Source organism: Callospermophilus lateralis, chromosome 11 (genome assembly GCF_048772815.1).
Source record: "Callospermophilus lateralis isolate mCalLat2 chromosome 11, mCalLat2.hap1, whole genome shotgun sequence".
Taxonomy (NCBI): Eukaryota; Metazoa; Chordata; class Mammalia; order Rodentia; family Sciuridae; genus Callospermophilus; species Callospermophilus lateralis.
The window spans coordinates 36,896,380-36,910,301 of NC_135315.1; the positions used below are offsets into that span (position 1 = coordinate 36,896,380).

Here is a 13,922-nt window from a genome sequence, read left to right on the forward strand (position 1 = left end):
TTTAGCACTTTTTCTAATTAATATTTTTGTCCCTGAAAAGCTAGACATTCAAATGGCTCAAAAATAAAATTGAGGCGGTAGCGGTGGAGAACTTGCCCAGCATGTGAGAAGTCCTGGATTTTATTCAGAAAGAAACTAACAAATAATTAAATAAAGTAGAAATAAAAAAGCACTGAGAAATTTAAAGCTAGGATTTTGGTAATGAAAGCTGTTTATTTCCACTGCCCAAAACAATCTCATTACTGTTTTCTTACCCTCCTGATGATTCTGTGTTTTGTTGTCCTTGGTTATTATATGATTGCTGGCCATATGAGCTGGGCTTTTGATTCTCATAACCACCGTAGGACTGTGAATAACCTAAAGATTAGACAGGCATACTACTTAGTAAAGGTTCCGATTTATGAATCTCTAAAAGAGCAAATTTAACAAGCCAGTCCAACCTGATTGGCTCTGTCCATAACTGGAGTAACCACCATAGTTCTGTCCATATGAAGAATCAGTCGTTTGTCCATAGCCAGAATAGCTCTGAAATTTAGGTAAATTTACTCAAGTTTCATTGCCTACTTAAGACAAAAAAAACAAACATAAAGAAGACAATTTACTTTTCAACCTACTTGTGGTGCTTGTCCATAGCCTTGGTTGCCTTGATTTCCATAGGAAGAGTAACTGTAAAAGAAAAATGTAATACTTAAAAAGAAATTTGCTTTAAGAAATTTAAAAATTTAAATGAAAAGCCCTGCCTTATTTTCAACTCTACTCAAATACAAGCTTCTTTTCTGAGAATTGTCAATTGCCTGTCTCAGATTCTAAAGTGAAAAGTGATGACCTCCCAGACTTCTTCAATGTCAAATACCAAAAGGTTTGCTTTGATAATTTCCCACCAAAAAAAAAAAAAAAAACACCCCAAATACAAAAAACAAAACTTCACCAGAGCTATAAAAAATTCCAAGAGAAGGTGAGTTTGTAACTGATGTAATTCTGCAATATGTATTTGGGGTAAAAATGGGAGTTCATAATCCAATTGAGTCAAATGTATGAAAGATGATTTATCATGAGCTTTGTAATGTTTTGAACAACCAATAAAAAAAAAATTCCAAGAGAATTATGCTTTGGGATAAATAATAAAATAAAAATAAAAAGATAGGTTACTGTCAAGTCTCATTCTATAGGCAAGTTTTTATTTAATCTCAGTTTAAGCAGAGGTCCAAATTTTTCCAATATTTAAGTCATATACAGAAATTTATAGCTACACAATGGTCTTAAAAATAACACTTAAGAGGGCTGGGGTTGTGGCTCAGCGGTATAGTGCTTGCCTAGCACTGGGTTTGATCCTCAGCACCACATAAATAAAGATATTGTGTCCGTCTACAACTAAAAATTAAATGAATAAATACATAAATAACACTTAAGAATGTGCTATTTCCAAAAACGGCATGTGTTATTTCCAAAAACAGCAAGGTAATATATCCATAATAAATATCTAAAGCAGGAAATATTAGAACTTTTTAACACTTTAATCAATTTAGTTACATTCTGACAGATTTCTTCCTACCATCTGCCTTACATAAAACATCTTTAGGGATGGGTTGTAGCTCAGTGGTTGAGTGCTTGTCCAGCACGAGTGAGTCACTGGGTTTGATCCTCAGGACCACATAAAAATAAACAAAATAAAGGTACAATGTCCATCTACAACTAAAAAATGATTAAGGAAAAAAAAAAAAAAAAAAACTTTAGCTTCCTAGAAAGCGCCTATGCAGTACTAAAAGTCCAGTTTAAATGCGTCAGTAATTAGAGGCATCTTCCAGAGTACTATCACAAAATGAAATTATACTGTATCCCTAGTATCACAGCAGAATCTGACAAGTAGTTCAATATTTGTTGACTGACTGAATGAATGAATGTACCTTCCCAGAGTTGAATTTTCTTTAATGTTGTAGAATGTGAACTCTAGCAAGAAACAAATTTTCTGTATATATCATGACTAATATCCAAAGAAAAATAAAACATTTGAAAAATGTTTTTTAAAAATACTATTATTTTAGAGCTATTACATGCTAAGAGAATTCCTTTAACTTTAAAAAATACACTTCACTGAATAAACTCTTGTCAGTTACCTACTAAGAGATAAATACTATCTTATGAAAATAAAAAATTTGAATCAGTTTTGCTTTTAGGAAGCTTAAAATCTGATGACAGAAGATATCTGACATGCTATTCTGAATATCTCACATTGGGCTGAAAACTGTTTATAGTATAAGCTGAAGGTTACACTCTGGTAAACAAAAGTAGAATATACACATTCACATAAACTTTCTTTTTATTGTAGACTTGGAAGGACTCTAAAAATGTTAAACATTTCTATTATAGTGCTTCAAGAAAATCTGCTTTATAAAAACATTAGCACACTATATACTGTTCAAAAAATGGAAAGCTTTTTCTAAGAACCTATTAATAGTTCAACTGCTTAAATCCCCTTCATAATTATTTCTTCTAAGAAATTTTCTAAAGAAAATAATCTTTACAATATCCAGGAGATTTGTTTTAATCTCCAGGAGAAATCTATATTTATTGTTACAAACAGCCATTTAAAAATGGAATGTTTCCCAGATATTTACATAGGGCAACTCTCTTTCCCATAATAAGCTAATATTTAATTATCTTTAGACATCCAAATACCAAGTCTCAAAAGAAAAGCTTGACAAAATTCATCTTATTTTTCTCAGTTGTAGCCTTTCATGATATTAAAGTGTATGTATACTTTACCTTTGCTGTTCACCCCCAGATTGACCGTAACTTCCAGAATCTAAAATACATAAAAACAATTTTAAATCTCACTTGAAATTGTTTTCAACCCTTAGACTGACGTTAGCCCATATGGATGAAACGCAGTAAGAAAATGTCAAAATTTACTGCAGAAACAAAAACTACAAATTAAATACCGTACAAGAAGAAATCTATACAAACAGTGTTTGTTTTTTAACATAACTACATCTTTGAAAACAACTGCTCTACAAATGTGTGCTGATGGTCACAAGAACCAAATGAACAAACGTGAAACAAACAATTAAAACGCATTCTTTAAAAAAGCCAGGCTGGTGGTGCGTATCTATAATCCCAATGCCTATAATCCCAGCAACTCAGGAGGCTAAACCAGGAAGATCCCAAATCAAGGCCAACCTAGGAAATTTAGCAAGATCCTTTAAAAGGGCCAGGGATCACCCTGCCCAAGTCACCATGGAGCAGGGGATGAGGGTTACCACAATGGAACTGAACACTCAAACATTTCCAAGTGTCTGCTGTGGGGCAGGCCTGGGCCAAAGTCCAGGAAGGGCACTGACAAAAGAACCCTAATCCCGGTGCTGGGACTTTGCGGTATAGAGCAGTTTTCAAATTGCAGGTTTCAACTCACCAAAGGTCATGGGGTCTATGTAGTGTGTTGCAACCAGCAATTCCTAAAAACAAAATTTGAGTCTATCCGAGGTTAAAAATAATAATAAAATAAGGGGACCTGGGATGTATTAGGTGGCAAAATACCCCTGGGTACAATCCTCAGTAACAAAACAAAACAAACACCCAAAGCTCAAGCCATATTTTATATTTATATATGAAAAGACATCTGCTCATGTTCCCCCCCAAAAGGGGAAAGGTATGCCAGGGTTACATTTACTAACATATCCTTACCACCCCAACATATACACCATTCTCTATATTGGACTGCTGTGATTGTCAGCACCAATAAAAGAGTTTCCAAATATTCGCTAAAAATTGCTCAGTCAATTTAACTCCAATTTTACCATGCTTTCAAGGACTCAGCCAACTAGTATACTAAACAATACCTACTTCTAGCCTCAATTATAGCAATAAAAATTACCAAGGACAGCATGAATTAACATGCCAAAAAAAAGAGAAAAAGTTGAACTATAAGTTTTTTTTTCTTTTTTTTTTTTGGGGGGGGGGGGTACCAGGGATTGAACTCAGTGTACCCGACCACTGAACCACATCCCCAGCCCTATTTTATATTTTTATTTAGAGTCAGGGTCTCACTGAGTGTTTAGCATCTCGCTTTTTTGCTGAGGCTGGCTTTTGAATATGCGATCCTCCTGTCTCAGCCTCCTGAACTGCTAGAATTACAGGCATGTGCCTACCGCGCCCAGCTGCTTTTCTCAATATTTCAAAGTGTCTAACACATCAAAAATTACTGAAAAGCTGAGGCCCAGTGGCGCATGCCTATAATCCCAGTGACTTGGGAGGCTGAGGCAGAAGGATTACAAGTGCAAAGCCAGCCTCAGCAACTAAGAAAGGCCCTAAGTAACTTAGCAAGACCCTGTCGCAAATAAAAAACAAAAAGGGCTAGGGATGTGGCTCAGTGGCTAAGTGCCCCTAAGTTCAATATCCAGTACCAAAAAAAAAAAAAAAAACACCTTTTAGCTTCTAATCAAGTCAAATGTATGGGTTCATTTATTTATAATGAATAGGATCAAATTTTTATGAGACTCTTGTAACTGCAAAATTACTGTCTCAAACTGCTGACCATTAAGCCCAACTTCACTCAATCTTAAACAAAAAATGTTGTTCAATAGTTATGAAACTCACCCAAAATTAAATTCATCCAATTTATATATATAAAGCTACTATATGAAAACATTGACACTGGCTGTACATATGAGTGACAACAAATTTGACACTTGTCTGCAATAAAGATCTCCAATCTGACTTAAGATTTTTTAAGATCCTTAATTTTAATAGTAAATATAATCTTAACACAAACTATTTTATGAATATGAAGGGCATAAAACTACTTAAAACTAAAAAAAAAAAACCCACTGTATATTACTCCTAAAAGTAATGATCAAAGAAAAACAGGAAAAAAGATATAAAATCTACTGAACCATAAGAGATTAGAAGCATCTATCCAATGGCAAAGGAAATTAGCTTCATATAAATCAAAGGGTGAAAAGGATTATGGAGGGAAAAACTGAGCAAAACTTAAGTCACTTGGAGAGGCATAAAGCTTCAGGTTAAACTGTAACCCAAGACATAGATTCGGATTCTCCCAGAGACAGAAAGGAGTACAAGATCCCAATGTATTTCCTTTCAGTTCAGGCAAAACTACAGAAGTACATAGCACCTATACCATCATGTGACCCTACCTCAAATCTAGTAAGTATTAAGGTCCTTAACCCATATCCAGTCCCTTCAACCCTCTGAAATACTGACATCTTTAGCTGGCTGATTTTGTATAAGGGCTCATGAATTATTTAGATATGCTTTTAAAATTTCCAGTGTATAGGGTTTTCTCTTTTTTTTTTCCCCTAAATATTTATTAAACCCAAAAAAGGTGCTTTATCATTTTTGGTATCATAGAACTTACTGGGTTCTCCCCCCTGCACCCACACATATCCCTTATGTGCTTAGAAAGAATTATAAAGTTTCTAAATTTGGGGTGAATTCTATATCTACAAAATCATGTTTGCTGTCTCTTTGGGCTCAGTCCTGTCACAGCAACATGGTTAGTCACCAAGAAGGTCAGAATGGTCATTAATATGGGAACCATGATGGTTTCTCCCTCCGAAAAATGAAAACTGAGGTCAGCCAGCACACCAAATACACGTTTCTTATGTGGCAAAAGAAAAATGAAGGAACAGGATATGGGGATCTGGCACTGTGATGCCTGGGCCTATACCACTACTTCTTTCCTCACAGTTAATTCTATCAGAAGACTGAAATAAATAATATCAGAATCTACCATTTAAGACAACCTCCAGCCTATAATAAATGGGTCAATTTATATGGCAAGAAAGAAAAAAATTGTTTAGTAGTTGTACCACTTAAATGTTTGGTTGTATTCTTATTGCTTGCCTTACCTTCAAGTTTTAAATCTTCCTGACTATAAACTTGTCAATTTCTCATACCATACACATGTCATTTTTTTTTTTTCCTTTTGAGGGTCTATAGTTAGGCATGTGATACTACATATATATCTTCCATGAATTTTCTTTCAACATCACACAAAGACACCTTTAGGGTAGTGTTTGCCTGGTCTTTTCCCATCTTACTTTCAACATTTATTTTTGTTGTGTATCATTTCTGAACAGCATATCACTAAGCCATTTTTTCTCATGTGAACCTTTGTCTATTAACTGGTGTTTTATATTTTTCTATTAGATTTTTGTTTATTCCTACCCTTTTAACTTAGAGCTTTTACATAACAGTTTTTCTTTTCCTTTGAATTCCTTTCCTATTTTCTTTACTCCTTTTTCCTACTGCTTTAGAAGTTATATTCGTGTTATATTATCATTTTTTTTCATGAGTATACTCATTTAAATAACATTTTCCTGAAAAAGTTCAAAATTATCTTCAACCTCCATTGAAATACAGACCTTTATACCCTAATGCCAATCACAACTTCTACCTATCATTTTGCTTTCATTTCATTTTTAATCATCTTAATGTTCAATGTTATATATGTCAGTATTTCTTATTTATCGTGCTTTTTTCTTCAACGTTGATTTTTACACTCCATTCTGACCTTCTAGATTTTATATATATTTTTGTTGTTTTGCAGTGCTGGGGATCAAACACAGGGTCTCACACAACCAAGTGCTCTACACTGAACTACATCCCCAACCCTGGATTTCACATTATTAATTCTTTCAATAGAGGACTCAAAGTGGTATTTGTAATCTGAGGTACATATCTGTATGAAAAAGTTTTGTTTTTTTTTTTTGGCGGGGGTGTTGTGCTGGGGATTGAACGCAAGGACATTTTATCACTAAGCTACATACATCTCAGCCCTTCTCATTTTTTGAGACAGGGTCCAGCTAAGTTGCTTAGGGCCTCACTAAATTGCTGAGGCTGGCCTTGAACTTGCAATCCTCCTGCCTCAGTTTCCTGGGTTACTAGGATTACAGACATTCATAACCACATATAAGGTAGTTTATTTAAGTAGAAAATTCAAGGTCAAAGGCTATTTTCCCTCTGAACACTGAGGATTAGTTCATTGTTTTCTATCCCCTTAAAATTTTAAGAAAACTATTATCAATCTTACAACCGTTCCCTATTTTCTCTGGTAGGTTTGTTATTTGCAATTCATAATTTACACTCTCACATTAACTTATATAGACATCAACATATTTTTGTCTCATATTTAAGACTAGTGCTCAATTCAAAATGTTCATCTACTTTGGAAAAGTCTCATCTTTTAAACTACTGATTCTTCCACTTTTTTATTATCAATCTCATTATTAGATATAACAGAACTTCCCAACCTTTTCCCCATGTTTTTTATCTTCCATTTTCACCTTTTTATCCAAGCTGAATTCTGGAAGATTAGATCTACCATCCACATTTACTATTTGGAAGACAGATCACATCAATCATATTTGTAATTATTTCTTTGCCTAGGTCTTATATTAAACTTCTCCACTTTTTTCAACTCCAGAAATAAGTGGCTCTTTTTCAAATTTATGTAGCCTGGGCTGGGGATGTGGCTCAAGCGGTAGCGCGCTCGCCTGGCATGCGTGCAGCCCGGGTTCGATTCTCAGCACCACGTACAAACAAAGATGTTGTGTCCACTGATAACTAAAAAATAAATATTAAAAAATTCTCTCTCTCCTCCTCTCACTCTCTCTTTTAAAAAAATAAATAAATAAATATTAAAATTCTCTCTTAAAAAAAAAAAAGAGTTCTTATCTTAAAAAAAACAAGTTTATGTAGCCTTTTACTCTTTTAGGTTTTTAATAACCTTAAACATATAATAGTTTCACATTATCATGAGTTCTGTCACATAATTCTCATTTTGGAAAATTTTTCCCTCATGTTCTACAATTTTTTTTTAAACTGTGAACTGATTTTTTTTTTGACACTTTTTTTGGATTCCTTGTGATCTAAGCTGTGAAATTTCCTTCAGAAAAGTTTTATTCATTTGTTTTTTACCAGAAACACCACTGATTTTATCAGCAAAGAAGTAATTTTTAAGTTAATTTGTCTTAAGGTTTCCTGAAACCTAAATGAATACTCAAATTGTGTGAAGAGCAGGCCTTATGTTACAAATTGTCAAGCAATGCATTTTACTCAGTGTGCAAGCTTCCTTTTTATCACTTATGCTAGCAGGAAGTATTTTTCTAGTTCATTCTTTACTGAAGATATTGTCCTTCAAATATATAATCTGTAAGCATAGGATTTATTTACGGGTTTCCGTTCTCACTACCTGATGAAACATTTTCAAGGTTTCATCTCCTGTCCTTCCATAGTTACTTGGACAATAAAACCCAATGAGATTTCAATGACATCCACATCCTCCTCTCCAGGATAACTACCAAGTTAGTTCTATGCTTATCAAGGTGGTAGCTTCATTTTTGGCAACAGGGTTTGCCCTTTCTTTTCCTAACTTTTTGCCTTTTTTGGGTGGGAGTTGTAGATTTTCAAGATATTCACCATGCGGCCAGAATAAGAGGAACTCTGACTCATTTTTTTTAATGCATAATTGATATCATACTTGTGATTTAGCTCAAAACTCACCTTTGTACTTGAATGTCAGATTATGACTTAAATATGTTTCCAATTTTTATTTATTACTTAACTGCTTATATTTTACTAGGTTTATGCCAGGCTTAGTGGCCCACGCATATAATCCCAGCAACTCAGGAAGCTGAGGCAGAATGATTTCAAGTTCAAAACCAGCCTCAGCAACTTAGTGAGGCACTTAACAACTCAGTAAGACCCCTGTCTCTAAATAAAATATATGTAAAAGGGCTGAGAATATGGCTCAGTGGTTAAGTACCTCTGGGTTCAACCATAAAAAATAAAAAGTAAAAAAAAAAAAAAAATTCACTAGGTTATAAGTCTATCCTGTCAGGTATCTGGAGTGACTGAGTCAATTTTATAGATTAAATTTACAAGTGTAGTCTGGAATGTTTATGGACATAAAATTAATGTTATTAGTTGCTTACGGGAGTTTAATATTAAGTTTATTAATTTGAACACCCATCAAAGAACAAGTCAAAAGCACTATTTTATACAGAGACAAAAGTATTTTATACATATTACAAAATGCAGAAATAGTATAACAAGGCTAAATAAAGCTTAAAGATTCTAGCTTTAACTGAATGTTAAATTAGAAAAGAACGCATATTAAGTAATGCTTTGAACAATTAAAAGGCCAATCTCAGCATTTAAAAAATTACTAAGTGACAAACACATGGGGTTTGGGTAATCTGAAGACTGGCATTAATCAGCTCCTACACTAATATGATACATAGAAAAGCCAAAGTTTTACAATGCAAACCCCTGAATTTTAATTTTCCATTAAAACTATCCAGTCTCATAAAAATAAACCATTTTTACATCAATAATAATATTAAAAATAAAAACAGACAAAAATGTTAATGAACACTATTCATTTAAACTTGATCAACTTATCCATAAGAGCAAATTTTTAATATTTTCAAACATTGATAAGCTACACAACTCCTGAGGAAATACTTGTATGCACTTCACTCGAGCTTTACCAGACTACATGACAAATTAATTATCTGGTAAAAGATGCACAAATGTCTACTCTGAAATAAAAAATCATTCCTCTTGGAATAATTAAACGAATTGAAGGCAAGGGGTAAATTTAATGAAACTATTGCCTCTTCCAGCAGGTGGGTAGATTCTATTTAAAAAAATCAATATTCTGGCTCCTTAACATCAACATTGATCTAAGGAAAGTACATCAGTCTCCTGTCCACTCTTTCTTACTAATTTGCACATCTTTCCATTCTTCTGCAAGACTGGATTCCAGGTTGGGGCAGCTGTTCTCTAAATTCTAACAGGTTAGCTCATACCAAAATATAACAGGCTGCCCCAACCATATGGCTTCAGGAAATGTTTTCACACAAAGTGATATCTAATTCTCACGATGTCATGTATCAAGAGGATACCTGGGTCTCTGTGGCCTGTGATGTAGTCCAACAGCAGAGTGCCATCTGTGATCTTGCTCGAACTGCTAAGTCAAGAGGACCTCCAGGTTCAGACTTTTTATTCTGGTCTAGCAAGATCTCAACTGGAGGTCCGAAAGTAAGTAAAGCCTCTTTTTCTCTTCCACAAAACAGACAGCTACTGTCAAGCCTAACTACTTGGTGGAAGAAACTGCCTTTCCTTTGCTCTCTAGTTACGAACAGGAGTTTATCAATAATAGACAAGGCTCATCCTCAAGCTCTTTCAGAACAAACAACTGGAGGGGAAAGAACGACAGAGGAAAGTGAAAAGGAAACTGAATTATATGCAAACACCCCCAGCTTGAATGCGGGTGGTTACTGTACAGGGAATGACATTAGGTACGACTTCGTGTAAGGCAATGTACTTTGAAAAGGCTCCCAGAGCGTGAGGGCCCCCACCTGATGAATGGGTGAGTCAGGAAGGCCCAGCTCCACTTCGCGGATGGGGAAATTGAGGAACGAGGTGGCGAGATGACTGGCCCGAGGCCTCGCTGAAAGATCTGAGGCGGAGCGGAGAACCAGAAGCACCGGTTCTCAGGCTGATGCTCGGATCTCGGATCCCGCCCCCCCGCCCCTACGGTGGCGTAGACGGCCTCCGCCCCCGACTCATACACACCCTCCCCGGGGAGTCGAAAGTCTCCTCAGGTTCCAAGGACAAGGCGAAAAGACCGGCCCCCGAAGCGCTCCCGCCGAGATTTGGAGCCTGGGAGCGTTGGGAGCGTGCGTGCCTCCAGTCCAACATGGCGGCGCCGCGTCCGCCCCCCCACCCGAACCTCCCTCAGGCCAGAGGCTTTCCCACGGGGCCCTCCGGTAGGCGGGAAGACAGCCCAACCCCGCCAGGTCCCTTCTCGCCGCTGCCGCTGTTCGCTGAAGCAGTCACCTACCCGACATGACTAACGGCCGCGGCGCGGAGCCCCCAGAGCCCGCAGAGAACAAGGAATACAAGAGCCAGGCGGCGCGGCGGCCGGAGCTGTTCCGAGCGCGGCGCGGCGGGCTGAGGCCGACTGCGGGGCCCCAGCAGCCAATCAGCGGACACTGGACGATACCACCGCGCCACGACAAGAGGGGTGTTTCTGCAGTAGGGCTCCCTCCGAAGTCTGAGGACTTCACTGTCCCTCTTTGTTCTCCCCTCCAAGAGCCATACCATTATTGAGAGGGAACAGAGAGGGGAATGTACCAATACCCTTGGCAGGCAGAGGAGGAAACTGGACTGACTCGCTCTGTCTTGTTTACAATCCTATTTCTCACTCTATGGGATCTGATAGAATTTGAGTTTAGGAAGCTAAAGGGGGATTATCTTATCAAAACAAACTATTTGGTTAGAAAGGCCTTTCTCTCCCTAAAATTGTAAATGGTATATTCTAGTTCGCTAGGTTTTTGCAGCGGAGAGCTTGAACCAACCACCTGGGGGCGTTCAGATTCTGAGGAGCTCTGGTACCCGACCTGCACAAAAGGGTGCATTAAAATGAAGTCACGCCAGACGCAGTAGCACACCTGGAATCCCAGTTGTTCGGTGGGCTGAGGCAGGAAGATCACAAATTGGAGGCCAACCTTAGCAACCTCGCAAGACCTTGTCTCAAAATAAAAATTTAAAAAAGGGCCGTATATATAGCTCAGCGGTAGAATGCTGCTGAGAATTCTCAGTATTGCAAAAAAAAAAAAAGAAAGAAAGAAAAGAAAAGAAAAAGAAAGAAAGAAACAAAGCACCCCTGACCCCGAGAATTAGGGAGGGCAGCGGATAAAGCTCTATTTTCAGTAATAACAGCAACTCTTCATTGTGTACACCTTACATCATCATATTTAATTCTCACAACAGACTGATGAAATATTTTCTTCAGGTTGCGGATAAAACAAAATTCACTTGCCCAATGACTTGCAGCTACTAAATAGCCGAGGTGAAGTTTAAAGTCGGGTAACTAACCATTGCTGTGGGTTTAATCAGACAGGACTAAGGACATTTTCCCAGAGGATATGACATCTGAGACAAACCCTAGCTGTTGAGCATAAGTTGACCTGGGTGAAGAAATGGGCAAAGGATCTGTCCAGACTAGTTGTAGAACAAGTAAGTACTGGAACATAGGTGTGGAGTATAGCCTCCAGGGAAGAGTAGTAGGAGATGATGTCAGAAAAGTAGGAGGCTAAATAGCTGAGGCCTTCCTTCTAAAGTACATTCAAGTTTGAACTTTATCTTCAAGGCAATGGGAATCACCCACCAGAGGACTTTAAAGGAGAAGAGTAAGCTCAGATTTGTATTTTCTAGCTGCAGAATGAAGGATGCACAGAGAAGAGAGGTGCCTAAGAGCAGAGAGAACTATTCCATGACAGATGCAATAACTCTGGTTAAGATCATAGTACCATAGATTCAAATAGTAGCTGTGGAAAGAGAGGTAAGTGTAGAGTATATCAGATATATTCAGGGGTGGACCCAGCAAGAGTTGGTAATCCATTTGAGTGGGAGGGGCTAGTGCAGAGAGAGGAGTCTGGGGTGAATTCTGAATTTCCTACATACACAAGTGGTCAGATGGAGATGTCATCCATTATCATAGGAAACAAGAGAAACAGGTTGGGATGGAGGAGGAGAAGTAAATTCAGAATTCATGCCTTCAGGTCAGAAAAAAAAAATGAAGTCACCTCACTGTATCTGCAGTAATTGTGCCCTCATCTCCAGATAGAGAGGATCACAGAACCCTCTGGACAGGTCCAAACAAGCAAGGCTAAAAGAATAAAAAATACTTTTTAAAAATTATTTTATTATGCATTTATCTTGAGACAGGGTCTTGCTGTGTTGTCCAAGCTGGCCTCAAACTCACGATCCTCCTGTCTCAGCCTTCCCAGGGGCTGGGATTACAGGTCTGCGCCACCATACCTGGCTAAGAATAAAAATTCTTTCATTAATAAAAGCCACTGGATTTTTTGGCATCTATATTAAGGAAGGAAACCCAGAAGAGATAAGAATATGCACTATTAGGAGAGAGTTGAGTAGTAGGGGGAGGAAGGAGATCATATTGATTCTATTTTTTTATCATTGTTTTTAAAGAAAGAAATGCAGAACATGTTGCTCATTGTTGCTCCTTAAATTTGTATCCTGATCCATCCATTCATTCATTCTTCACTCAACTACCATTTCCTGGGGTCTTCTTGGAAAGCCTTGGAAATAAAAGTTCTTCCAGGAACTTCTCTTTCTTAACACCGATAATACAAACCTGTGGCTCTGATCAACTGTTGAATGTGCTAGTGAAGCCAGATTTAAAGTTAGGTAGTCAGTGTAGTTAGGTAAATCGGGTCTAATATCGAGTAAGATCCAAAATGGAGGCCATGTTAAGAATGAATTCCAGAAAAGCAGAACAACTCTTGGAATGTTAATGAAGTCCAGGAAAAGCCCAAGGCCTTCCCACCTACATTCCATCACTGAAAGAACTATAAAAAGGGGAAACAACCGCACTTCCACAGATTCCACCTCTTGGGTCCCCTTCTTCCTCCAGGAGAATTTTTTTCTGCTGTCCTTTAATAAACTTCTAGTTTCCACTCTGACCTTGCCTCGGCGTGCTTCTCTGATGTTATACTTCAACATTGGGGAAGCAAGGACTCCGGTCAACAGCTGTAACACTAGGCTTAGAGGAAGCAGAAGTTGTTCTAAAAACACAGGTGAAGGGAACCTCATCCCTGTGAAAGTGAGGGGATATCAAGGAAGGAAGCCTGTAGGAGGTACCTGCCACACTGAACTTTGAATATTTATTTAGCAGGGGTACACCAGGAACAGCATGCTGTATTTGCTAAACAGCAAAGGGCCTGTATTTGCTATACTGGGTGAGTACAGCTTTGGGAATTACAAGTGGTTCCCTCTGGCTGATGTGTGGAGTTGCAAGGATGGAAATTTGTAATAAACAGAGTGAAAGATGTAGGCAGAGCCACATTCTGAAGAGCCTCTTGTGCCTTATG

The 13,922-nt window shown here is 37.6% G+C and overlaps 1 protein-coding gene across 1 annotated transcript in view; it reads right to left on the bottom strand.

The window, feature by feature from the left end:
• Taf15 (TATA-box binding protein associated factor 15) overlaps positions 1-10,977 on the bottom strand; it is a 33,008-nt gene extending 22,031 nt beyond the window's left edge. The window contains exons 1-5 of the mRNA XM_076871864.1: positions 10,868-10,977; positions 2,764-2,803; positions 615-666; positions 441-525; positions 255-357 (exon numbers count right to left, since the gene is read on the bottom strand). Of these exons, the coding sequence (XP_076727979.1) occupies positions 255-357; positions 441-525; positions 615-666; positions 2,764-2,803; positions 10,868-10,874 (287 nt within the window). The 5' untranslated portion in view covers positions 10,875-10,977. The remainder of the gene's footprint in view (positions 1-254; positions 358-440; positions 526-614; positions 667-2,763; positions 2,804-10,867) is intronic.
• Between the last annotated feature and the right edge of the window lie 2,945 nt (positions 10,978-13,922).